Below are 27,980 nucleotides of genomic sequence, written 5' to 3'. Positions count from 1 at the left end.
AATGTTAAAACAAAATTCATATGGGGTAAAATTTCACCTACGATAGCGTTTAAGGATCAATTAATGTTGATATTTCTTCTTTTGTATACCGTGGCAATATTTTGAATAGAAATATTGTAGGACCTATATGATATGCTTGAAATTGCTGATCGCGAGGACTGTCAATCTCCCTAAATCCGAGCAGACACCGGCGCAAATTTTAAAAGTTTTATGGTTTCTGTTTGCTGTCGCGTCCGTATCGCATCCATCACCGTGCTCGGTACAGGATTACGACAGAGCCGCGAAACGATTGGCAACTGCGTTGCAATATTCCAACCTGAACGACTGTTACACTCATCACATAGATCTGCTAAATTATTGCTTGAATTGCCCTGAATTCCCAAAGGATCTTCGAAACAGAGCGATGGACTTGTGGTTGGTCGAGTCTGATGGAGACATCAAACCGTTGCTGACCATAGATTGCGGGAAAGTTGTGCAACACTATCTAATGGTAATCAATCATACGTTCGCTTCAATGGTCTATTGAAATAGTAAGAATGGTGCATTATAATGTGATGCAATGTCATTTGGGAAATAGCTTGTCATACAAACTGGATATTCGGATAAGATAATCAACTTAGCGATGAAAGGAATTAGAGAGATGGTACGCCTGGATAATGCCAAGGAAATTGCAGAGATAGCTTGGCATATGTTGCCTAATCTTCTTTCTACTTATCAACCATCCAAAGGTATTTTTCTTATATGCAACATGCGATAGCTCACGAAGGTATTCGAACATTGATAGAATTTTCTTATGAACGTATCGTATTACATAATTGCATTAACATCGTAACGACACTCGACCATCGTGATTATATTGCGAAAGCTTGAAAGTATAGATCACACTGTTACCAGTCATATAAAAAAAATCTGGAAAATGCTAAAATAAAAGATCCCTGATAGACGAGCAAGTGAAAGCCGTGTTAGAATTAAGCAACGTATCCATCCCGGACTCATTATCACGGATCATCAGGATTCGATGCGCAGAGAGTCTCATACCGATTATTCTACGCCGGGAAGCGGACTTGAAGCTAAGGACACTAGCAATATTGCAGTCGTACGCGTTGCTGGTCACGTCCGCGACGATTAAGCCATACACGAGTACATATTTCAACGAGTGTCTAGCTCGATAAGTACCAAGAGAAACTGAAGTATAAGAAAACAATGCCAGGCTTCTTCTACCTTCTTCTTCATTTGCCAACAGTTCTCGAGAAGTATTGCACGACGCCGAGCTTTTTGGAGGAGTTGCTCGTTCAAGGTTTCTCTTTAGAAACGCCAGAATTGTCCGCCGTGTGCTTGAAGCTTCTCGCGTTTATCGTACACTGTCAGGAGAAATCGTCGATACAGGTGCGAGAATACTACGTCCATAAATAATAGATTCGCGTTGTCGACCGTCAGCCATATGTCGAACGACGTGTTTTCCAGCGTGATAAGCCGGTGACGATTGACGTGCAGAGCTTAGCCGATTTGCTGTTAAATACGAGGAGGGCCGTGCACTCGTCGATCAATGGAATGCAACTCGCGCTGGAACTTTTAACTCAAAATATTGACGGATCGCCTGTCAGGCTGGACGAGATCCCCGCCGATCGGACCGAGGGTGTGATCAATCTTTACGAGACCCTTCATATCGTTCACGAAAGAGTTAGTGCTGATATTTTTATCGAACGTTGACGTCTCGTTGATTTTTAAGCAATTGTATATTTAACTGGAATTCATTTCGATATTGAAATGTAGAATGCTCTGGTTTAAAGGAAATCTATAATTTAAAATTTTCTAGAGATCTTCGATTCAATAATTCACTCGAAAATCTACGATTTAAAGAATAATAAATTAATTTTGAAGCGTACAATTTAACAAATTTCCGCTGAAATATTGATCTTGTTATAACAGTTAGAATTTCTTATATTACTTATACGTTACTTTTAACGGTTTTCATTATTTCTTCCTTTCGCAGAGTGACCCAACGCAAAGAGACATTGTGTACCAGTGCCTCCAAGGCGTCCTGAAATTTTGCCATAAGCACACGAAACTGCTGATGTACCATATCTGCACGTTGATGAGCAACTATGATATCGTATCTAGCATCCTGCAGACACGTGGCGTAACCTACCATTTTCTGGATTTCGTTTCAACCTGGCTCCGCTATCGCAGAAGATATTGCACCGATGAAGGACCATGGAACGCGAGATCTCTTTGCAAGACACCGTTTGAGGAGACTTTGGATCGGATCAAGAGCTACGTTAACACTGCAAACGATTCAAGAAACGACGCGGCGTTCTATAATCTTCTCTACGCGGTGAGTGTTTTAACAACCAGGATATTTTCTTCGTTGATCTATAAAAGCAACGTGTTGTTTCTAGTTATCGCAATATAAGGATTAGATAGGGCGATCTTATGACACGAACAACGAGGAGGCTTTGCTTTAACAGTTTATTCGATCCGTGCAATATTGCTCGATAACATTGTAACGTGTTAATACGTGCGTACAAAAAGTAGAAAAAGATCAATCGAGGACGAATTTAATTCGTCCGCGTGTTTTAACGCGTGCGCTTCAGCGTGATCCTGAAATATAGTATTATTCTGTCTGTTATTGTTGTATGTTCACTAAATAGCTTGATTGCTCTCATCGCTCTAAATGCCCCGGCCGGATATAATATATTTTCAAAATTGTCATTTTTTTGTGATTTCTTTCTGTTTTATTTTTTTCAACTGGTCGGACGCGGTTCGTGCGGTGCGTCTGTCGCTCAGAATTTGTATTCGCCGCCGTTAGCAGGTCGCTCAGGCCGCCCTCAGCCCTCTTCTTTCAGCATCTTTTATTCGCTTGCGAGCTTTTTGTTATTTTCGCGGTCGTCCGTTGCGCTGCATGAAGCAACCCTTGAAAGAGTTTAATCTCACGTCGATCTCGCCTTCTTCTAGCTGCAATCAGACATTCGGACATTGCTTTGCACAGTGAAAAATTGAAAGAGTCCAGTCGATGGAAGTACCTGATCGAACAAGTAGATTTCTTTGTAACAGGACGGTGACACGCATTCGCGAATGCATTTAGTTTTGGCGATGCCGCTCCTTTCTGGCTGTAGCATCTTGCAAGCGCCGCTCTCCTCGCAAGTCTGCTCGAATTGCCTGAAGAGAAGTTCCTGCGACCAGTGTTGTATTAGAAAGACATTGGAATTGAATTAAAATGTGCTTCAATAGAGAATTCGATTGATACAGAGTCTCGTGGCATGCGGTGGAAAATACAGTCGACTCTCGCGCACAATAACGGGACAAAATTGAGCGTAACAATTGGTTCATGCGTGTTGAAAGATTAACCTCAATTAGTGCTCGTATGAGTTCTATTATTGGTGCCGCCGGCGCGTTTAATTTTCTTCGAAGATAGTTCCCTTTCACTGAACATTATTCGCCGATACCAAACTCCTATCATTTATATTTACGTTATAAAATAATCAACAACAAAAGAATCACATTTGTGTTAAGTATAATCCCTCGTGGAGAACATACGCGATTTACATCAATTTCTCAAGACATCACTGGATACGAGTCCGTACCACCGAGCGACGACACCGAAGTACGCCCCGGAGCATCTTGACTGTCTTCGGGTTAATGCCAAATCGATTTTATCCCCATAGCAAACTCGCGAGATCACCCGTCCTTTCGTTACGTCCCCCATGGGAATGTTGGACCGACGCGAAGTAACCCTTCTCGAGTATCGCGCATCACTGACGAGATATTACAGAGATCTCTTGAAAATTCTAACTCGTAAAATCCTATACAACTGTCCCATTCATATCGAATCGAACAATTCAACATCCGCATCATCGATCCAGAAGAAAGAAAAAATAAAAAGGACGAACTCAACTTTTTTTTTCGAACTTCTTCGAATATCGAAAACATGCTTAACGGCACGAGGTACTTTCTGATATTTTTATTTTTTTTTTTCTTTTTTTAGTTCGATCACCGCAGATTCTTTCTGGTATTTCGACGTGGAATCTAGTGCCAGGTAAGGCCGGTATGGTAAAAAGCGCCACCCCCAAAACAAGACCTCGCTCGACCATAACCTGTACTAGCGTTGGAAACGCGTACCACGAGCAGATTCTCGACGAACGTTTAGGACGACTTACATTCTTGGTAGTCTCCTTGTACGGATATTCTGGGAAGGTGAAGGTCTTCGCGAGAGTACTCGGCCCTTCCTTCAGCTGTCCGACGACGAGGATCAGGCCGATCGCGAACGCCACCCCCGGCGCCATGTTGAGCAGCCGGCTACGATCAATATGAAGCGGTGGCGCTCGCTTACGTTGCTTTTCAACGCTCGGCTCTCGTTTTCCCTCCACGCCCGTAAAAACTACGCCACGGGACGGACAAGGGAGGATTCGTGCGATCAACCTGTCGATCCCCTTTGGCCGTTCGGCTCTGTGAAATTGACTTTTTAAGAACCCAGCCACAGAGGGGATGGTCCAGGCCTTTGGCGTCGGCCTTTCATCCGGTGCCAACGTCCAACTCTTCTTTCGATTTCATTTGCGGGCTAGGGATGACCGACAGGTTCGTTGAATCTGATGGTAACTTTTTTTTAAACTTTTATTAGCTAGCTCTTTCCATTTGTTTTTTGTTGTAAATCGAGAGCGAGAGGGTTTATAAGTTGTCGATCAGGCATTATCGAAAGACTGGAATATAGATATTGGTTTCGAAATATGAGAGCACGAAACATGATAGGTGGTAGAATACGCGAGAATGGCACGATAGAAGGGTTCTTTTTATACGAAGAGGTGTAGGTCCGTGGTGGCTTTTAGAGTAAGTGTATCGGCTGGACAGTTGCATTTATTGAAGAGAATTAAATGCTTTTTTAAATTAGACTTTCTTCTATCGTAATTACTATCTCTTACGTTATCGACACTTGCTCCTTCCACGCTCAAGGTTCACGTTCCATATATGCATAGTGTCCTTCAACAAGTTATCAACCCTGTCAGCTATAAACGTATTCATCTTCGATTAAGTGCGTTATATGTTTTCTTCATAAAGGCATTAGAGCAAACGTTCTTCTATTCGTGGCATTGAGTCGTACATGATGTACAATCAAAAGGGGGTTCAGGAATTTAATTTTAAAATTCACTTGCTTCTACGCGTATCAAGACCATTAGCAATTTATCCTACGAAATATGGGATAAAAAACAATTGAAATTAAATACACCAAAGTTAACCAACCTTATCAAAACTCCTACGATCATCTGCGATCGAACGATGCGAGTCGAAACGTAATACTTCGTAGAAGCAAAAAGTTATACTCCACAGCCGAAGAACAGAATTAATTACAATCTCATCATCGAAAAGAGATTCGAACAGATCCTCTCATAGATAAAGCGAAAAATTCCGCTCGACTCTCTCGAAATAACGAGTACTGTCGTGCATACTTCTCCGAAAGAAGCTGCTCTCGAATCAAGAGGCACGATGAAGCGAAGATCACGAAAGTGTCTACACGGAGGAAATGCACGCGCGAATTCATCGATAAATCCGTAGGCCGGCGTCGCGGCTCGGCTATTTTGCATAAAACGTAACGGAGTGTGTATGCAGCGAGGCGCGATGGCATTTATCGTCGCGACGCATGCGAGCGAACCAGACGACGGTTTTTGTTCGGCTAGGCGTTGCGCACCACCAGCTCCACGTGTACCGGCCAAACTCCCCGTCGACCATTAAATCGAGATTTCGCCGGTGATTAGCGGCAGTTTGGCTCGCCTCGCTGGGCCCACCAGTCGATAGATTTTCCCAATAATTTTCCGTCAGTTCGAGGAATTTCGCCCGTGCCCGAGGAATCGCTCCTCGCCGCTTATATTACGCCCTCGTCTTCCTAATTTTGGTCACGATGGAATTTCAAATGCCTTCGTTATTCTACTGTCCTCTTTTCTCTTTTGAGGGATTATGATATTTTATCTTTTTCACATTTCGGTCTCTTTTTGGTGGTAATTAGTATTACTTACGGAAATTTGAATTCGAAGTAGGAGATATTTGTTAAATACAAGGCCAAAGTTCGGGTAAACTCACATCTTTTATTTACAATTATATATGTACAATTATATACAATCTGAATTATTATTGAGATACTCGTTTCGATACGTCTACTCCGTAGGAAATTCCGGAAACTACTGACTGTTTTTTCTGTTTAAGTTACTTGGTAACGATCAATCATCTTCTTAATTATTTTCTTTAGACGTTACCTTACACGTGTTAATTTTGATATTTCGCATGGTCGAACAGCTTGAACGTTGGAGAGCTTGGAATATAGCATTTTCTCTTTTGTATTACACGCGAACTAAACTTCCTATTAGTTTTAAAACTTCTCTATAATGAGATCTACGGAAATATAGGTCAATGAACTCGGGTATTAAAGGCAGAGGGTGAGGTAATAGGTTACTCTTGAAAGCCTCCAGCCATCTCACATAGCCGTCGACTTAAATGACATTTCTCGATTAATTTATACCCCTTGCAAACAACCTGTTACACAATCTGTTAAATTAGAATTAATTACTCGAGGACTGCCATTAATCACTGTAGCACGAGTTCTCCCTCAGGAGGGACGAAAAATGGCCCCTCCGCGGAATGAAATTAAACATCGAAACCCGATTCCGGTTTCAATACTCAAAATTCAGAAATACACGAGAAACCGCGTTCCATTAAACGTTCATTGCCGATCTAACAAAACTCGCCGAGTTGAATTAAATTTTCCTTCTACGTTGACCGATAGTAATTTACAAATCCACCGTAAAAACTGGACGATTAATGAAACGAACCGCGTAAGGGGAAGGAGGTGAATTTCAAGCGTGCAACTCTCCATTTCGAATTAAAATTTTCATCCGCGTTCGTACGCGCAGCCAGACGTTCCAGCTAATTAAACAGCAGTGATCCGAGGATCAGGCGAATCGCACGCGTTCCGTTCGTGAAAAGCGCAAACGTTTTCCATGTCCAGAGAGAAATAGAGCGAGAGAAGGATCGTTTGGATTGCGGAAACGCCGGTTGAAAAAAACCGAAATCTCGGCGGCTTTTTAATTACATGTTCGTTCCTCCCTCGTTCAAACGCGTAACGGCAAACCGATGATGCATGATGTACGATGTATGTACGCAACGTTTCCGATTAAATCGTGGTTCTGCTCGCGAAATTCCGTTGATTTATCGACGGCTGAGTCGCGGACGAGCATCACCGACCTATACTTCAATGGGAATTTCTCTGTGGTTTCGAATCGTATCGTAGAATTTGTTTCTTTATAGTACGTACAATTTCTTCTTCGTGACTCGAGTAGGGAGTTTAAATGATTTGTAAGGTGGCGTTAATATATCACAGCCTGATAACGTGGTTCTGTGTGGTGTAATTCATAAAAGATACGAGTTATTGTGGTTGTGCTATGGCATGTTGGAAATATCGAATGCCGTGATTTCTTAGAGCTTGAATTTTGTGCACAGTAGTATTGCGCTACCTGGCCATGGATCTGGTCAAGAGTTATCAAGAGAGGTATATTTCTTTTTTTCTTGTTCCACTGAATGCAAATGAGATTCGGATATTCGACGTATTCTGTTCGTTTTGCATATAACATCAGAGAAGCTTTATATTTAATATTTATATCTGTATGTTGTATCGTATTTATGATATAAAATAATTTTCCAGATGCCAAAGATAGTTTGGTCGATTCATAGATATTAACAAGTAAAGAACGATATCTCAAATGCATGTTTCTATTCAGGATTTTCATCTTCTTTTAACTCGTGGAACCACCTCGTGAATATTCCGACAACCGTTGCCAGACATCCTACAGAATGTCTTCGATAGAGTAATATATTTCTTCGTATCTCGTGATAGAAGATTTCTTACATACATAGCACGCTATATATTTCGATTGGTGAAAAATATAACACACGGGACAAAATATGTTTCGACTGTCTGGCAAAAATTTGGAAGCTTTGATATAGCACTGTATTTTCTCACGGATTAAAACGGATATATTTAGTTTCACTTCAAAGTATCGTGTTTTTCGTAACCTATCCCTTAAAATTGAATCCCGAATACGTTTTCAACGTTTTTCCTACTCCACAGTGATATACGCGAATAAACAGCGAAACCAGCAGCGTTTGTTATTGCGTTTACAGTGTCGACAAAGAGTTAACCGCTCAAAGCCGAAGGTTTAACGATAACGGTGAATTTACTGCTAACGAATTGCGTAATTTTGCTCTTGATGTTTAAAATTGGCAATGTCGAAACACACACACACACACACACACACACCGGCAGTATGCATTCCGCTTGGTGTGACAACTATGCCTGACGTTTCCTCGTTCGTCCGTGAAATAATTTCCGCATCGATTCGACCAAATCATTGTAATTACCGATGCGTTGCGGATTGGAGAAAAAAAATTATTCACCATCAACTTGCCCACCAATACTTTTAGCAAAAGAATTAACCCATTAAGAGTCAACGATGTGTTATGGCGATGATTCATCCGCAATTTATTTTAGTTAATTTACGCTATTGTATTTTATTCCCCCGTCACTGGAATTATGGAAGAGAGTTTCAAGAATTTGCTCACTTAATTTGCAAACCATCACATTTTTTATTACATCCGACCGCTCGCCATTACGGATTTATAAAATTCTTTCATCTCTGCAGACTTCCATTTTCTATTGTTGAATCTATCGACAGTAAAAGTTGCATTAATATATCGCTTTTTTACATTTTTCAGCAACGTTAGATTTACAAAATTTTCGCGTATTATTTCATTCGTTACCCTTCGATCGGTCGACCACTCGAAATTCACCCTCCAAAGGAAAGAAAAAAAAATTATCAAACTACATACATTACAAACGAAATTAAGCAATTCATCAAAATACCGAATCGCACATATCGCAAACGAAATTTTAAAGTTCGTCAAAATACCGAACTACACATGAAATTTTAAAACGATGATTCGATTCTAACAATTAATTCGGCGATCGTTTAATCGGAAATCGATCGATTCGTGCGTTCCATCGATGTATTATTTAACGTTAATCCACTTCTCGCCGTAGATGGAAAACAGAGGTGGATGTTGATTCAATTAGAGGACAATTAAGCGGCGAATGCCGAGCTACTTGATCTAATTGTAACCATTAAGGGAATTGTTCGAGCACTGGGGAGAGGATTCCCGGTTATTTCAACGACTCGTTAGATTTTTGGCTGCCTTTGTTTCTATGCAACAGCCCTCTCAGTCGCGTTTCACTATCCCCTTTCCTTTACACGTTCGAGGACGAAAACAACGATGATATTTATAATGTGCGATTTTAGACGCGAAAACAGTGAAGAAAGGTTAGATACATTTTCGTATATATTGGATTGGAAACTAAGTGATCGCGGATTTTGTCAATACCACCTAATGACTCCGCAAAATCCGCAATCACTTAGTCGCCAACCCAATAGAAATGTCGTTTGGGACTTAGTTCTCAAATTAGAAATAATTTGGGTTATTGAAAAGGTAGGTAGAATTTTTATTACGTGTTTTTGCCAAATAACGAAACGTTGGGGTAAATTCTGGAACAGAAGAGGCGAAAAAGAAGTTAAATGGGTCGCCATCGCAATTGCAAATTGCAAATTACATCACTGGGATCGTATATGTTCATGCGTCACGCAGCTAGCAGTCGATTTAACGTTAAAGTTATTACTGTTTGATCGTGGACGTAGATAGTGATAGCATCGATATGAATTATTCACTACTTTTCGTTCGCGCTACTATTTCCTGATTGCTCGGCAAAAGGTCGATGCTTTTTCGCGAATATTAAAATATTTATCGTAATCCAGTGGCATGGGAATACAGGTTTTTATCGTGCTCGCGCATCGAGAGTCATTGTTCAGCATTTTTAGAGGTCGTAATATAAATTCAAGGTCCCCAAACAGCGTCTTGTATGTCTTTCGATGTTCACCGAGAGCGATCATCCTCCTTTTTACGATTGGCGAACACGATAGTCTCCTCTTCGCGTGGTCGATTCCACTTTTTCCTGCTAATTTTGCAGTAAATTGCGGTTATTACGCCACTACAAAACTGTGCCGGTCGAATTATTGAATTGAGCGGAACTTTTTGTGTTTTTTTATAAAATATATACGAATACAACGTCACTGAAAAAATTGCCAAGGAAATAATTGTTAAACGTTGTTAAACCTTTTATTCGTTATTGGTGCTTCGAATGCTTTACGTTTTTGCCTATAAACTGCGTTCTATGTATTTTTCTGTACCTTTCAATTTCCCGTTGTATTAATTACGTATCAACTATTCGTCAAATCTTCGTCCTAACTTCGACATTTAAAACACTCTAATTTCCACCGAAGAGTATCGATGCACCGTTCCATTTCCCCTCGGCCTCTTAAACCTTCGGTTTTCCTGAGCCAGCAAAAATACTCGCATCGGCTCGCGTTTCCTTTAGCCCATATTGAAAAAAGTGATCTCGGTCGGCGATACCGGCGATATAAATCATGACAACATGACGTGGCTTGATAAATAGTAAAATAATAGCAAGAGAGCGCAGGGTCTGGCGGTCGAAAGAGGAAATTCACGTATCGGACTCGAGGAAACGCGACGTAGCAGCTTCGTTGATTTACCATTGCTCCTGTGCCGAGGGAGTAACAACGATCTTCGTCCCGCCACGACGCTGCAGACTCGCGGCTGCAAAACCTCCCCTCGCTGTCTCGTTATTGACAGAGCAAATAAGGATCGACAATAATAGGAATCGTTGACACGCCGTCAAACAAATCCTCGGGGAGGTTTGCCATAGCTTGGATTCAGCTGCGCTACTGGATTCTGTGATTTTCCTGGAATATGACGGACACTGTGGAAACATTGGGATTCGTTGTGTATCTCGGTTGGCAGGCTGTCGTGGATGGAAAAATATTTGCCTCAAGACCGAACGTTTCCTGGATTTGCCGCTTTTTCTGGATATTTTGCAGCGTATGTGGTGTAAACGAAACGTAGTATTGGGACGGTAAAAGGACAGTAAAAAAGTTCGAGGATATCGATACTGTATGTGTACGATCTGTGAAAGCGAGGTGAAGAGAAAAAGTATGTGCAGACCTGTTTGCGTATATCGTGCAGCATATTTTCTAGCAAGATAGCGAATAAAATAGTGCTCGCTGGCATAAACATACGCGAACAGTTTTATTTTAAGAACAATCTACGAGGCTAAAGTTGACATAAAAAGCGAAGACTCGTTTGTGGAAATTTCGTGGTAGGATAGAAATAAAACGATTGCTGGTGATGTAGAGATCCCTGGATAGTTCTGTTTCACATAAGATTTATGAGATCAAGGCCTAGATAAAAATTGAGGATTTTTGGTTCGTGGATATATTAGTGTGTACGAGACAGGTACAAATAAAATAGGATAACAATATCAAAATTATATAAGGATAATAAGAAAGATTTTTGAACAGCTCTCTGCTTTCTGGACGATTTATGTTTCACGTAGACGAAATTACGTTCCTAACTCTATCAAGAAATTGAATATTTCAAATATGGAAAGTAGTCAAAATAGAGTTCAGATGTTTGGGCAACATAATTTTATGAATATTTATAACTAAAAATGTCTCAAGGAAATTTAAATTTATTATTCAGCAAATTTGGTTCCTGCACGTTGGAGAATTAATAGAAGATTAATGGAAAACAAGTAACGCGAACAGATTAAAACGAGCGAGAAATATATCAGGTTTAAGAAGTAAATACGAAAGAATTATGCGGGACACGTTAAAAAAGAAAGATAGGAAAATAGTAGACATCTCTCGAAGAAGTAGACATCTCGATGTGGAAAAACTGACTAGCAATGTCTCATCGTGACGTCTCCCTTAAACACCGGAAGTTGGGCGACGCACAGCTTACAATACGATAGTTTACAATGGTAACCTTCCACGGTGACAGACCATCTAACACGTTGAATGGAACTTGGAAATGTTCTCGGAATGGTACGCATTGACTTGGGCGAGATGTTTTACTCTCTATAGACGCGAAACCTGTGAAACGAAAGGTCGACGCCACGGGAGTTGCAACTTGTAACGTAGTTGCTCACACTATTAATTTGTCGCGAACACTCGACACTCGAAATGAAATTTCTATTTCCATCTCTATTAATGTATTTTATCTTCGCCACCATATTTTATTGCTAACAGACTAATCGATGAAAAGTTGACTCGCTCGATCCACCGCCATACTCGCAACCGAAATCGACAAGTTTAATGGAATGTTTTATCATCGCATCGCTCTGCATATTGTCGTTTTTCGATCCAGCTGCGATTCACGGAGGAAATATTCTCTCGCCATCCCATCGACACTCTCCGATCTGCATATAAAATATCGTTTTCATTCTTCATTCGTAATAGATTTATTCGCTTCGTCGTAACATTCCTTTCGTTCTTTGATTTTTGGACTAAATAATCTGGCTTTTCTTTTGAGAACGGATTGTTCAATATCTTGAAAGATACACACGCATATATATATATACATACAGGGTGGTTGGTAACTGGTGGTACAAGCGTAAAGGGGCCAATTCTACGCGAAAAAAGAAGTCGAAAATATGGAATAAAAATTTTTCGTTCGAGGCTTTGTTTTCGAGAAAATCGACTTTGAATTTTCGCTCGGTACGCGTACGGTACGTTATAACGGATCTCACTGTAGATCGTTGTCTCGATGGAAAAATAAAAAAAAAAAAAAATTTTTATTCTATATTTTCGACTTCTTTTTTCGCGTAGAATCACCCCCTTTCCGCTTGTACCACCAGTCACCAACCACCCTGTATATAACTCTTTGACATAGCAACTATTCCTAATTTATCGTACACATACGCGCGAATTAATTTCTTTCTGATCTTAAAAAAAAGTTCATTCTCCAAGAAGATTAACTTTCTCTATAAAAATATGAATTTTGGATAAATATCCGCGTTCCAACGATAATGAAAGCAGACGTTAACGCAATCGAATCGGTCGGCTTCGTCATAATAACGTTTAATGACCAAAATGCAAACTAGCCCTTACATCAACTTACCGAGCCATCGCAATTTATGGGGACATGTGGTGAATTCTGTTCAGTCGATCATTAACTCGGCCTTTAATTAAACGCACGTCTGGTTGATGCTTCATAACGATACGTATTTCTGCCTCAAAGGCGTCTCTCGTAACGACGTCGTGTTACGTCGAGCAGTAGTATGAGTTTCGAGTATTTCGTGGGACGTATCGCTGTATTGCTACACGATCCTTTATTGCATGTCAATTAATCGGATCTCCAATCGAGCGATGCTAATCGCTTTCTCTTTTTTTTTTCACAGAATTATTTCCTTAAAATACGAAGATCACTGGGAAAGAACACGATACATATGTTTCTCTTCTTTAAAAAGGACATATTGTATTCGCTGAAAGAAAGAGAAAGATAGAAAATGTTAGGATAGTTTTATAGTTGCAAGACGCAGTACGTAATAAATACTTTTCTCATTTTCTTCAAAAGGACAAGAAAGGGGAATGAGATTTGATCGGTGAAGAGAAATCAGGTAAAAAGCGGCGATTGAATAATTACCTTAGGATTAGATAATTGTAAACGGTACGTAACACGCGAGATGAGCGCTGTAATTTCGTGCAATTGTAATTATGTTTCACATTGCCAACTATTTCTAGCAGGAATTCCACCAACGATTACCTCGAGTGCCATTAATTTCCACGTTAATCTTTCGGCAGGTGCATTATTATTTGTTTGAAAATTGTCTTGGATCGTTTCAGACGAATTTATATTGCGTCGATGCAATTGTATCCTTAATGGGTTAAAAGTATCTCGAGAATGAAAAGTTTGAAATTTGCGGCTGATTAAATGTTTAAGTTGAAAAGAGAGAAACGTATTCGCCAAGTTTCCTGCGATTTTCGTAGAAATTTTCGATCATGAATGAAAGTAGGGGATAGACGAGAACGAAGGATAAGCCCTGTGCTTGCGGAAACGATATGAAATATCTGTTTCAGATGCAGGGAACGGGGGCGGCGTGCTAGGGTGCCGTTTGTCAAACGTTTGGCACACTGCCGAATCCTGGCTCGTGTGCACCTGACCCCAAGTGCAACAAGTACAATTAGGGAAAGCAGAACTTACGTGAACTGACCTGCGCACCATCGACCTCCTGCAATCGATATAGGTAGGACAGTGTCGGTGAAATTCTGCTGACCGGAATCCAAAGGAACCGCTTTGCCACCGATGGACCATCGTTTTCGATGTTCCGAATCTAATTGTTCAACGTTGAATCCAAGGAAACTCGCGGTCTATGATTAATCGAGCTTCGTTGCTCTGGATTCCAGAATATATGACTATTTTCGAGGTTTTGCTTCTTTTGTCTGATCGTAGAAATTTCATTTTCTTGCTAACGACGGATGTTAGTAAATTGTTCTTCAAACTGATACTTAATTACTAATAATGATACTAATTACTCTTCTTTCGTTAGATACACTTTAATCATCTTTTTTGATACTTTGTAGGTTTTACTAACTGTAAATAATATTTATACGCGTTGTATGTGTTAGACGAAGAATCTTGAAGTATCTAAGAAAAATTGGAAATGCGAATATTTATTAATAATCTGGTAGTAAAAGATACGAATGGAATAATTTAGAACACGAAGGAATTCTACAGTAACTTTTTTCGTAAACGAGTGATAGACGAATAACACTCGAAAACACACAGCTGTCACAAAAATTCCCAATTTTAAATTTAATCAATTTCCCATTGATGTGTTAGATTCTCATCGGAATAATCAAAACACTCAGCTCAGTCTTCCAATCGGAAATCGATCATTTCCTCCTTCGATCGTCGTGAAAAGTAACTCCCAATCGTCCAATCTACCAATTTTCTAAATCTCAGGCGAAAAAAATATCTTAAATATTTTGATTCGTCCCACTGGCAACGATGATGGGGCACTTTGCGCTTTGTTTATTATTCCGATGCGACGATCTCGTAAGCACGGCATTTCGTATAAATTACAGTCGCGAACCAGGCGCAATTTCACAGCGTCGCGTGTCGGAATTTGTCCAACGCTTGGTAAAAGTGTTAAATCACCGGGTTTTTTCGCAAGCTGGTGAGAATATCTCGCGGATTCGCAGAACCTTGTTCCCTGATGCCTCATTTCGTTCGCTTAAATCCATCCCCGGCTGTGAGTTATTCATTTCCCAGCAAATATTTTGCGCGAATAAATCCCAACCTAGCGAATTGAGTTCCATGGAACGTGGAAACTCGCAGAGAAGAAAAGGCGTATTTGAGTAGACGCAGCTTGTCTGACGGATGTCGGATTATAAGGGTGGCTTTTGATTCTTGCGACGAAAGGGATGATTAAATTTGGTAAATGGGTGGCTGTTATCGCGCGAAATTAAACTTCCTTATATATAAATATATCTACGTATTTCTTATATTTTATACTCTAAACGTTTTATATATTTCTAGATTTTATGCACGCGCCTCAGGCAAATGCATAAACAAACCGTCGATCAGGTTACAAGCAGTAATACTATAAGTCTCTTCAACGGTGAAATTAATTACAATATCTCTAACCATTCATCTAACCAAATACTAACCATTAATCACATACCGATACGTACAACTACAGCTTGTTTCTAATCCTATTGTTCAACTAGGAACCATCGCATAAAGAAAACACACAATCTAATAAATCCCACTCAACGTTCATGCATTATGCGCCAAGATAACAGAAATACATACATCGATCTGTCTAATCGAATTTAGCCGCGCGATCTGTTCAATAAACCAATTTCCTGTACGTTCGATTTCAACAAAACCAATGGTAGCGCACTTTTTCCAACCGTATAAAAGCCTTTATTCTATATTTTCCATTTATTCTGCCATGTTGAATGATTTCCTGTCGATTCTATATTTTTATCTAGTTGGAATTGGACAAATTCACGTAGATATACTTGATGGAATATCAAGTTTAATTTCGTCGAAAATAAAGCAATCAAGTTAATTTCGTGATTCTTGGTTTTCTTCTTATTTTAAGCCGTACGATCTGTCTGGTTTTAGTCGTAACACGAATTTAAGGCCACGTTGTACGGACGTAGGGTGCGGAGAACGTGTCTCGCGGATCGAAGCCTCGCCGCATTTCCTCAGTTAGCGAATCTCATTACCGAAACGCATTGGCCGCCGGTCGGCGAGCGTCATATAAATTTACAACACAATATCGCTTTATCATCGGCCGACGTTCGCTGAGTTATGGAACGACGAGGGACCCACGTCAGTGTTCGCCGCACACCAAAGTGATATTCCACGGAATCGGCCGCGAGCTGCTCGCGAAATTGCGATTCGTCCCACGTGTGCTGACGCGTCTCACGTTTTGTTATTCTCTGCGGGGAATGGTATTTTCTTGGACAACTACCGGTGGATGAAAGTGATATATGATTGACTCTGGTGCTTAAATATCAATCGCGAACCGTAGGAGTTTCGATGCCGAGTTATGTCTTGTTTGAGTTAGTCGAGTTATAACTCGAATTTATGTAGACTGAAGTTTCTTCTATATCTAATAATCCGTACGGATTATTCTTCTATATCTTCTATATCTATTTCTTCTATATCTAATAATCCGTACGGATGTCATATTTACTCGACTTGAGATATTGTTTTAAGTTTCAAGCGACGTTTTCATTAGTCAAGTTACCCGACATCGAATCATTTGAAACACTTTTTCGATGTAAATTTGTTCATACTTGAAATATCTTGGAATTTCTATATCCTTGTTTTCATTAATCAAATTAATTGACTTTCATTTTCAATACTTTATCGATGTGAGTTTGTTACTTCGCTTCGCTCGAAACACGCTTCAAGGTTTCCAGCGAAGTTAGGATTCTTTCAATCGTTCCTATTTTTCTACGTAATTAAGCGACGTAATTCTTCGATATTGGCAAAAGTTTGAAAGAAGATCGCAAGATTTGTGTTGCCCTTTTATGGAGTAAAAAATTTCATCCAGTGATCTCAGGTTTTTAATCCTCGTGTTAAACGCGATGTGCCCGGTCGGGTTTGGAATTTCGCTGGTGGTCAGGTATCGCTAAAGTCGTCAATCTGGCCGATCTGTAGGCAGTAGGTGCTTTAACCTGGATAGCAGAACTGGTTGTGGCAGTAGTCTCACGTATCACACATGTAGATTCGAGTTTTTGTAGATTCTCATTCGAAAGTGGAATTGTATCTCGAAAGTATTCTCATTAATCTCTTGTCTTGCATTATAATATCCAGTCACGTTTGGATCGGGGCAAATCAGACTTTGATTTTAATTCAATATTACGACAGCCACAGATTGCTGAATCATTACATTACCGAATTACAAATTCTGTACGGTATTTTAATATTTCGCTAAAGTAGTAAATAATTAATTTACCTATACATAATCACACATGATGCACACTCAAAATCGCTAAACATTTTCAAACACATCAATATATCAGAAATTATTTCATCTCCTTCCGGTTATTTATTAATTCAGAAATCTACTGCCACTTTACTTAACTTGCCCGTAAAAACGTCCAACCCTCGACGAAGACCATCGCCTTATATCCTCAGATTGATCGACCAAATTTCCCTCGATGATTTTTACGACTTTACACTCTGCGTTCGATTGGGTACGAAACGCGTCTAGCACCAAGAATGAGGATGAAAGAAGGATTCCGTGGAAGACTGGAAGCGTCGCCTCCTTATCGAATCGTATAGGCGGATCAATAGAAACGAACGTCGTTGGGCCTGGTGAAAGTCTCTCTCTCATGAGATACGCGAAAAAAGCTGCTGTATCCACGCGAGAAAGTTGTGCAGCAGCGAGTATATATATACGGCTGACACGATTTTCCGTCACGTATTTTATAACACCGTCCGCGTCCACGTTGCACATCGTATCCCTTTCACATTCTACAACAGCGTTTCCTTCTTCTATCGCCGCGACCCTCTTTCTCCGATTTTCTGAATAGATTGCGATCGATACCGTGTCTGTGCCATTCGATCGTTGTTCCTTGCAACGACACTGGAAATCTTTAAGAATTTATGATGTTGGCGACGAAATTTTCTCAAGGAAAAACGAATTCTTTTCCGACGTATATTAATAACGGAATGAGACGTATCTTTATGTTAAACGTACGACGAAAGCAGATTTATTCTTATTTTGCTATCTTTACGAACATTAATGTTCATATAATAATGAAGAACAGATTAAAAATCGTAAGTCTCGTCGAAAGGGACGTACAAAGGTAAAATATTCGAAATAACTCTATATTCAGAGGTTGTTTCGCTATCTTTATGAATAACCTAAACGTGTCCGCAAATTTTTACCTTTCCTCGGAGGGTGCTAGAGGCACCCATCACAATGGCAGAAGATTGATCGTAAGAATATTCAGCAAGTAGGCGCAGAGAAGTCTTGTCGTTGTTTGAAGTTTCAAGGCTTTTTAAAAGGAACATGTTACGCTTTCACTTCGTTCTTCAACTTCTCAGCTTCAAACAAATGCAAATGGTTTCGGGAAAATTCCAAAGCCATCGTGTCTAACTTCGAAACAAACAATCGGAGAAAAATATGCACTTGTATCTTCCTATGGAAATTCATGTCTGCGCCAATCATTTGCATATGTTTAACATATCTTACCCAACTGTTTTGCAATTTTATTTCGTTCAACGAACGTGATAATCGTTTCGTATCCAAAAGGAACTAGTCGATCCCTCTCATGATCTTCTCTGAGTACGGTAATTTCGTTCGAAACTACGAGTACGTATTATCTTTCCTGACCAATGACGGTAATTAAAAGAAAGCATCGAATCGGAAGGAACGGAGAAGGAAAACGATAGCGCGGATGCTGGATTTTTTTTCTACGCTAGCGTGATGGCTTTTGTTGGAAAAACTTTTCCGTCCAACGATGGCTCGCATTGGAAATGAATCGTGTTTGTGCATGCATCGGAAATGAATAATCCAACTTTCGAGCGAGCTCCTATTACAGAGTCGGTTTTCACTTTGAAACTTTTATCGACGCGGACCTCTTCTCGTGCGTTGTTCGACGATTATGCGGCGTTAATCCGCCACGAAATTTATTTGCACGACGGAATACGTGTCTATCGTGGACGTACCGTTGTTATGCACGTCGAATGAAAAATTCATTGGACATTTTTCCGGACTACTTTTGACGTTTTGCAATATTATCTTGGGATAAACACATTTTTTTTAATATGACTTTTAATTGGGACGTATCGGAAAGCTGTTACAAGGTTATTTGTATCATCCATTTTCTCCCTTTCTTCTCTCTCTCACTCTCTCTCTCTCTCTCTCTCTCTCTCTTTCTCTCTCCATGCTGGTGAGTAAATTTGAGAAAGAATATATATAGTTTATTTCGCGATTATAATTTTGCGAGGCAGCATTAAAATAATCGACATCTTGCACCGTAATTTTTGAGCGAATTTATTTTAAATGTTGCAAAGCGCGGGAAACACATGAAACATAAAGGGACGGTAAAACGTTGGTAAATATGTAAATACCATCCAGCAGGCGCAGAAATACTCAGAAAATAAATTAAAAATGACGTAATAAAATAAACGCTGGTTGAAATATCTCTTGCATTGCTTTATACGGTATATCGCAGATTGCGTTTTAATTCTATCAATTCTTTTGTTTCATTCGGCTCTCTATCTTTCAAAAATTCACGGTATTATTCACGTTTCAAACACATAATTAAAAAGTCGAACTCGCATTTGCAAAGTATAAAAATATCTCGATATTTCATTCATCGAATTCAGTTTGATAGTATATCAAACATTGTAAAAATCATCGAATGCGCTCATACTCTACCTGCATGATTTTATTCCAGAATTTATTATTCGTCAGATTTATTTTCTCTCGTGCCCATTAATTCTCATCCTTGTAACATTCTATACAAAAACTCCCATTATATAACAGAAATGCGGCTGGTTATCGAATTAAAATTGCCAGTAGGGTACAGAGTACATATTAGGTTGATGCATATGAAACGTCCTCTGCGAACTTTGAATCTCGAGTGTAGTCATACAGTAGCTACTCTAAATCTTTCACAGTGTAGTCATATAGTACTTACTCTACGTTTCACATCTTAAATGTTAATTCAGTGTCTGAATCAAACATTTTGACATTCAGAACGAGATCCTTTACAAACGAAAACAAATTTTGTTAGCTTTATCAGCCAGCACCTTCGATTATCCTGTTGTAATAATCTTAAATTAAGAAAATTCCATCCGAAGGAAAAAGAAACGTGATATTTCACATTTGCCAGCATAATGTCGTTCGAGACATTATCGTAACGACGAACACGCGAAACTGCTTTCAGGATGGCCGATTCGCGAAACTCTGCCGCGGTTTGGGGTTCGCTCGAGTCGATACTCGTTTATTATAGATTTTAACGTGCACACCGAGCCGGCTAATTCCATTTGCATCCTAGCGCGCATCAGTGTGTCACTGACAACGCAATTATACACGTCGAGTTCTCGTTACGTACGTCGTTGAAGACAATATCGGCCGATGTAATCAAGTTTTCCTAACAATACAGGTAAACGAATGCGGTTGGCTAACTAAAACGACCGCTACAATGAATTTTCGTCGATGGACAGCGGCACGGTTCACCCTCCGAACCAAATAACCCGGTGGGGTTCGAATTCGGTTCTCCCTTTCTTTCTTTTTTTTTTTTTCAGAAAAAAAAATTCAACCGCCGAATCGACGATTGGAATTCTGGATTTCGCAACGTTGTGAATTTTTATTTCGGAATTTTTATTTTCATAGACTGTGATTGCTATTTGATGTTCCGTTGGAACAATACAATTTCGAAGAATAGGCAAATAATTAAATAGCAAGGATGTATTATTGATCTGTCCGCAAACGATAAAGGGCTTGGCTAAACTCCCAACTATTCAATTCTCGAAGTTCTACTCTGAAGATTATAAAAAGAAACTAAAAGTGTCACAACTACGTGGAACTTGGTCAGCCTCTTCCGAAACTGTCAAGAACATCTTCCAAGTTCCAGTCCTGAAACCATCCAAACATTCTCTCCGGAAGGATCTTCCAAACCTTCGATTGCAAGTTTGTTCACACTCCAGACTTGCATGCTCGAACTTCTATCTTCAAGCGATTGTAACAGGGAACTAAAAACATCATAATCCACATAAAAAGTACAGTTACGAAAGTTTCGACTCTAGTATCGTTCAAATATTTCTTTGAAAATGATCTATGAAATCTTTCTCATCCCGTAAACGCTAAAAGTGTATTAAAGATATCAAAACTACTAACTTGTATCCGAAAGGATCTATCAAACCAACGATTCCAACTCTATATCAACTTGTTCGTAAAATCCTCTAGACTTTTATCCTCAAACACCGACCCTGAGAAGAGTAGATATAAAAAGAAATGAAAAACACGAAGATCAATCCACCTTCTCCCAAAACTATCAAGAACATCCTAAAACTTCTAATTCCGATCCTTCGGACATTCCACGAAAGGATCCTCTCCAATCTTCGGTTCCCGTATCAACTGATTCGCAAGATCCTCTGTACTTCTACTCTGGAAGAACTCTATGAAAAGAAATTATAAATATCGAGACAAATAACTCAAGAAAGAAAAAAGAAGAAGAAACCTGAAAGCTTCGAATCTAAGCTTACCTTCGCGAACCTATACGAAGCTTCGATTTTAAGTTTATATCAAGCCATCAGGCACTGCAAATTTTCTTAAACTTTTACCTCGGATTAAAAACGTCAAGACTAATCCGCCTTCTCCCAGAACTATCAAGAACATTTTAATACTTCTGATACCAATCGCTCGATCGTTCCACGAGAAGATCCTTTCGAACCTTCGATTCCCGAACCTATTCGCGAAATTTTCCACACGCTACCACCAACTCACCCATATATACTTGCACAAAAATTCGACCTGGCTACACCGGTAAAAAGCGACCAAAAAAAGAAAAAGAAAAAAGGGAGGCGTCAACTTATTCCACCGCGATTCGAATTCACGTCCTTTGAAAAGCATCCCTCCGGTTCGGAAAGCGACAAAAGCTTGGCATGAAAACAAGCCGCATCCGCGGTGGTGACGCCGGTGGTGGAAAGGGCAGGTAGAAAAGGCGAGGAAAAGCAACGGGAATGTTTGGGCAGCGATAAGGGGGCACACTGTGTGTTCCATCGAGAGCGGGAGCGATGTTGCGCGCGTCGCGACGCAGCGCTTGCGGAACGGCCTTTAAGGTCGACTCGAGCCACCGACGGCAGAATCGCGCGAGCCACAGTGCCACTCGGACACGCAGTTTCTCGACTCGCGACCCAACGATCGGCCGTGTCGTATCGTGTACCCTCGAGACCCGTCGTCTTCGTCGAGGGGACCGTGTGTTCACCTTCATCGACCGTGTTCGCCCCCGCGTTCGCCAATCCCCCCTTTCTGTTTCTCTATTCGTTTCCACCCTCGCGGTGTGTGTGTATGTATAAATACGCTTAACAAATTGAACACGATAACTGAAATTTTACTACACGTTTCGTTCTCGGAGCTACCTTTCGCGACTCTCGTGACGGTGTTATTGTTTGTTGTTACAATTTGCGTTATTGTTGATTGTACACCCTCTGTTGATTCGTCATCGATCGATTCCTTCGGTAATTTGGTTGTTGCCAGTTGTGTGGATTAGGCAGTGACCGGTGGTGGTGAGCGTTGAACGAACGTGTGATCTGTGTCGTCGGGGGAACAACTTTTGGAGTTGGACTCGGGATCGTGGGGAACCTTGCGCGGAGTGGAGCTTCTTCGGTGAGTCAAATATTTTTTATTTTATTACGTAAAATTCTTTTATGCGTGTTCTTTTTCTCTCTACGAAATTCCTTTTCGCGCGTGTATCTTGTGTGCGTTTATGACTTGTTGTTCGTTCGAACGGTCGAGAAGTATTCTTGTTACGTTTGTCTCGTTAACTTTAATAAATGAGTTTACTGTTTAGAAGTGAATTGGAATTGATCGTATCGTGCCTCGCGGAACATAGTGTTCGTAACACGAAGGGAAAATTATGAAACGCCGCAAAAGCGTGCGTCAAGGCAATTGTTTAATAAGTCGTCGACAAGCAGAAAACAGCGTATTCGTTTCTCTCAATATCTGTCGGACAAAATCTGAGAGTATCTCGAATAACATTTAGACACAGGTTCATTCGTATTCGAGTGCAGTGTCACGAGCGTGTAGGTGCATGAATAAACAGCCGGTCCGCGGCTGGTTCGGTTTTTTTTCCTGTTTTCGCGCGGACCTTGGTGATCTCGGCACGATGATCTCTGGATTTCGAGAATATCGTCGATCGTTGGTCTCGTGACCGGCTCGTCCCACGTTTCCATGGTCTCGATCTTGACGCGTCTCTTAACGTTCCTGGAAACCTGTGGCGCCTCGTGGAAATCAATCTGCTTTAATCAATTGTAGCCAAGACGGATCCAGCCGACTATATTCAGTCGGAGCTGTTCCTTTGTCCAACGAATGGATCGTGTCGTTGTGTGTTTATCAAACGTTGTTCGTCGAGGCGTCGATATTTACAAACCTCGAGCATACCCCGCGTGTTTCTTTCTTCTACCTATGCTTCTTTTCTTTTTTCTACTCCCATAATTCTTGGAAAAACATTTCGCGAGCCTAGACGCGTCATACCGTGTTTTCAAACGATTGTGAAGCCAAGGAAAGGTTATATAACATTTAGTTTCTATCATGTGATATTTTTAGAAATTTAAGTTTCTAAGTTTTCAATAATTCATAATTAGAACGTTAATTGCCTATAAAAATTATGTAACTACGATAATGGGTATGTAGAAGTCGGTGATGTTCGTCGTCTTAAAGAATACCATTTCCCGAACGATGCCCCTTCTTCTTTAAAACCTAATATTTATAGTAAATTGTTTCGTGTTTTACGAATTTTGTGAAGTAACGTGCAAACTTCCACGACAAAAAAGATTACAATTTGACGATTGTTCTGAACACATGCGTTCACAAATAGCCGACCGTTAAATGCGCATAATTGAGTTTTTTTAAGAACAAATATTCGAATCGATACTATTTGGCCGTTATTATACTATATATACTACTATACACCGTTATCCTGTAATTTGTGGACTTTTTAATTTTTTGTTAAAGACGTATGTTACTGTTTTGTTAGTCTACGCAATTGACGATGACTCTTTCGGGTCTTAAAATACCGTGCATTATTGAGAAACTAGTTTCGAGGATTATCGGACTCGACTCTTTTCATATTCGTTCAGAAGCTTATTTTCTCGTTAAAAGCCGATCGAATTCGAATTTAGCGGTTGATTCGAGACTATTCCTTTTCTGCCGTGATTTCCTATGAATCATCGAGCGGTATAATTGCGCTGTTCCAGCTTGAATCTGCTCGTTCGCGTTAAACGATTAATAACGTCGTTTTCTGACGATTCTCCGATCGGAAAACACACGCTGTTCGTTCCGTATAATGCGTTTATCTCTTCTCGCGCAGGAAAGGACGTTGTATTCATAACAAACCGCGATTTATCGATACGTCCTCCTCGTTGAAGCGTTTTCCAACGGCGTCGTAAACGTTCGAGGCTTCGTCTTCGCGTTGCTCGATCGACTAAGTACGAGCGACTCGCTCGTCGAAGCTGATCGCCGTGAATAATAAATAGGAACGCGTGTATTTTCTGCATTGATTAGCGGTTGCAGCAGCGGCTATTATCTACCGCGTATTTATCGCGAGATTAACGCGTCGCTGGACATACCAGCAGAAAAACGGCTCGCGTCGTCTCCTACGTTCGTCAGCGTGTAACGTTGATAACCTAATATCTGCGAAAAGAAACAAATTGTCAGCGAACGGTTAATGAACAGAAAAGAGAAAAAAATACGTTTCAGAATCCTGTGTTTCGGTGTTTGTGAGAAACGTGTAGCAGTGTACCGAGAAAATTTCATTCGTTAGTTGTAAAGAATAATTTTAATTATCCTATTTGAAAGTTTGTTACTTGGTTTAAATTTAATTATTTGTATCTTTACTTAGAAGCAGTACAGTATTTGGGAAAGATGAAATGAATGTGGAAAATCATTAGGAAATTATCAGAATCTTTCGGAATTATTTTATTTGAAAGTATAGGTTACCCCTAAGTTTGATAAAATTTAAGGAACACGTATATTGCGATTCATCCTGTTTAATACTACATGTTGTATTTACTACAATCAATCAGAATCATTCGGAGTTACTTTATTTGAAAATATAGGTTACCCATAAGTTTGATAAAATTTAAGGATCACGTATATTGTGATTCATCCTGTTTAATACTACATGTTGTATTTACTACAATATACGTAATATATACATAAAAACAGGGTGAATTTATGTTACAACCCGGTATAAGAGGGTCTGCATATCGCATTTCATTTTTAAAAATATAAAAGCAGATTATTTCTATTCTCATGGAAAATTTTCAAGTGAAATATTTTCTCTTTTGTTTGAAATTTCTATTTGCTTTGCCGATAACTGCGAGTTGCAACTCGCGTAAATCTACGGTACACGGGACCTACGTTAACGAATCTTAGCCTTTCTAGAAAGAAAAATCGCGTTACATTAAAGCACGTGAACTTAGTGTCGACGCGTCAAACAATTCTCTGGCAATAATTGCTAGGGAAACTTCCGTTCCATATCCTCAATTTTCAACTGGCTCGTAACTTGTATAATCAAAAGATGCATTAACGCGCTCTCCATTATTAACGACAGCCTCGTTATCACCTGCCAAAGCCAGTCACTTCACCTAATAACGCTTACTAGGAAACAAAAACGAGAACAAAAGCTGTGAATTAACGTTGCAACCAAGAACAATGTAAAATTCGCGACGAGTCAACTTTCTCCGCTTCGATTCCTCGCCTGGGCGCGATGTCGCAAGCAGAAAATTCATTTTTTCTTTGCCAGTAAAAAACAGAGTTGTTTCGGCTGTCGTTGTGGAACCGGTATTCCCAGAAGGTCTTTCTCGATCGTACGACGATCGTCGTCGGTCGCTGACAGCGCTCGATCGTCGCCGAGCAAGAAGTCGAAAGACTCGACCGCTCCTCTTTTGTTCACGTTCCAGATCACGTTCGACCGGATTTCTGAGGGACTGGTAGCTAATGTCAAAGGCTTGGTCGTGATATCGATGACCATCGGCTCTTATCTATCAAACGATTCCGCTATTTCTATCTTAATGAAATTTATCGTCGATGAGAAATGCGTGTATCGTGTCTCAGGACAATGTAGAGGATCGGCGCAGTTGTACATTCGGATTTGATTAATACACTGCCTTCTTTCGTTAAAGAATTTTCCATCTAACGTTTCTCATCTTTCAGGTGAAGTTATACGAACCACTGAGACGCTAATTTGATTAACTGCATCTTTCCGAGTTTTTTAATTTCATTGGCTAGAAACGCGGTTCAGTGTCTTAAAAAATGTGCAACTTAACGATTTACTAACAGCTTTCGAATGCTAAATAGGGCATTTCAATTGATAATAATAGGAATAGCGTACGTAGGTATGCAATCTTATAACGCTAATGCCTGTGAAATTTGCGACGATACGCCCACGAGACCACGCGGTATCTCTAAAATTATGGGCAGACGGGCGTTTGTTTGATATCGTTTCGGAGCTCGCCAGGCGTTCCCTGTAATTGGAGTGGTGTACGTCGTAGTTATAATGTTTCTATAGCAAGTTTGTCAATATGTTTGTCTGGGAGAAATATAGGAGGTTGATTGGAAATGAATCGAATGGGAAGCAATTGGTTAATGAGTAATTATTTTTATTCAATGTCGCCTATAAATAAATGATTATGATAATTTTAATATATTGAAAGTGAATAATTAAAATAATAAAATTAATCAAGTAATTAATTAATTAAATTAATAAAGTAGTACAAGTATACGTTCTTTTTCATTTTTCTTTTTTTAATAACGAAACTATATTTTTATAGAGAGTTTTGTCACGAATGTTGAAACTTTTAATACGCAGTAACACGTTTAAACCTTTCAGTGGCATTCAAATTTTTCCATCAAAGTTTAATTTTAGCCGCAATATCTTTAAATTGAAGATTTTATCGTTTGCACTTTTCTTCCAGGATAAAACCAACGTATTAATTATACCGCGCCATACGCTTTCTTTCATAATTGCAAATTTAAAAACACGTAATTCTAACATTCAAGTTTCATATAAATGAAGTTCTCAATACCTTTTACATTACCGCGCAATTAGCTATTTAGAAATATTTCTCGAATCTACTCGCAAATTGCGTGCTGTTCTCCAGCTGCCCTAAGTGCAGACACTCGAGACATCTCTTCAACTTCTCACCTTCCGTTCCACGATTCTACGAATTCTCGCAAGAAATTCGCAAACTTCACGAAACATTGAACCGAAGTTTGTATTCTAATCGATCTGGCCACGATTTTTCGCTTTGAGAAACCAACGTTCCACGTCCTCGCACGCGAACAAGAGTCGTTGAACGAGCAAGGATCGTCTCTCGTCGATTTCGCCTCTCGTCTGTCGATGAGGCAAATAATGACAGTAATGCCGGTCACGATATGCTCAGCGTTGCGAGACTGCAACCTCAAAGTAACTGGCATTTTTCAACGGAAATACCGACAGCGAACCGTAGCTTCGTCGCATCAGCCCTTAGTGTCCGCGGTCGGTCTCTCTGTCAACCCGTAATCAGGCCAGCCGGTGTCTCTCCAGCGAAATGAAATTACCCGAAATTACGGCGCATCTACGTACACTACGAAGTAATCGTGAAACTCCTCTGTTGTTCCTTTGCCGTGTCCAAAGGCGAAATAACGATGTTAAAACAACGAGGAGGATTGAAGCGTGGAAAGAGAGAGGATATTCGGTATCTATGCAAACGCGCAACGCAGCTTCGTTTGATCGCCTTCGACACGATCCTCGTAAAATCTCTGTCAAAGGAGGAATTACTCGTCGAAC

General features: G+C 40.1%; 2 protein-coding genes across 2 annotated transcripts in view; one reads left to right on the top strand and one right to left on the bottom strand.

The window, feature by feature from the left end:
• Positions 1-27,980, top strand: part of LOC100747287 — a 357,673-nt gene that overhangs the window by 2,734 nt on the left and 326,959 nt on the right. The window contains 6 exon segments of the mRNA XM_024367629.2: positions 121-490; positions 578-728; positions 943-1,140; positions 1,244-1,386; positions 1,465-1,680; positions 1,994-2,335. Coding sequence (XP_024223397.1) covers positions 121-490; positions 578-728; positions 943-1,140; positions 1,244-1,386; positions 1,465-1,680; positions 1,994-2,335 — 1,420 coding nt within the window.
• Positions 2,674-4,289, bottom strand: LOC100740657. The gene is made up of 3 exons (XM_003489445.4): positions 4,158-4,289; positions 3,024-3,173; positions 2,674-2,955 (listed from the first exon to the last, which is right to left on the bottom strand). Exons 1-3 carry the CDS (start codon positions 4,281-4,283, stop codon positions 2,875-2,877), a joined length of 357 nt encoding a protein of 118 aa, XP_003489493.1. The 5' UTR covers positions 4,284-4,289; the 3' UTR covers positions 2,674-2,874.

The sequence above is a fragment of the Bombus impatiens genome, unplaced genomic scaffold (assembly GCF_000188095.3).
Source record: "Bombus impatiens unplaced genomic scaffold, BIMP_2.2 scf_0321, whole genome shotgun sequence".
In the NCBI taxonomy this organism is placed as follows: Eukaryota; Metazoa; Arthropoda; class Insecta; order Hymenoptera; family Apidae; genus Bombus; species Bombus impatiens.
Note: the sequence above shows the minus strand (reverse complement) of the source record. Positions and strands in the feature narration are given on the sequence as shown.

Bases quoted from the DNA above. Each gene is read 5' to 3' on its own strand.
- LOC100740657 (XM_003489445.4), bottom strand. From the start codon at position 4,283: ATGGCGCCGGGGGTGGCGTTCGCGATCGGCCTGATCCTCGTCGTCGGA. The intron at 3,174-4,157 runs GTAAGTCGTCCT...CACTGGTCGCAG, and splicing joins ACAAGGAGACTACCAAGAAT to GAACTTCTCTTCAGGCAATT. The intron at 2,956-3,023 runs GTACTTCCATCG...GTCTGATTGCAG, and splicing joins AAATCTACTTGTTCGATCAG to CTAGAAGAAGGCGAGATCGA.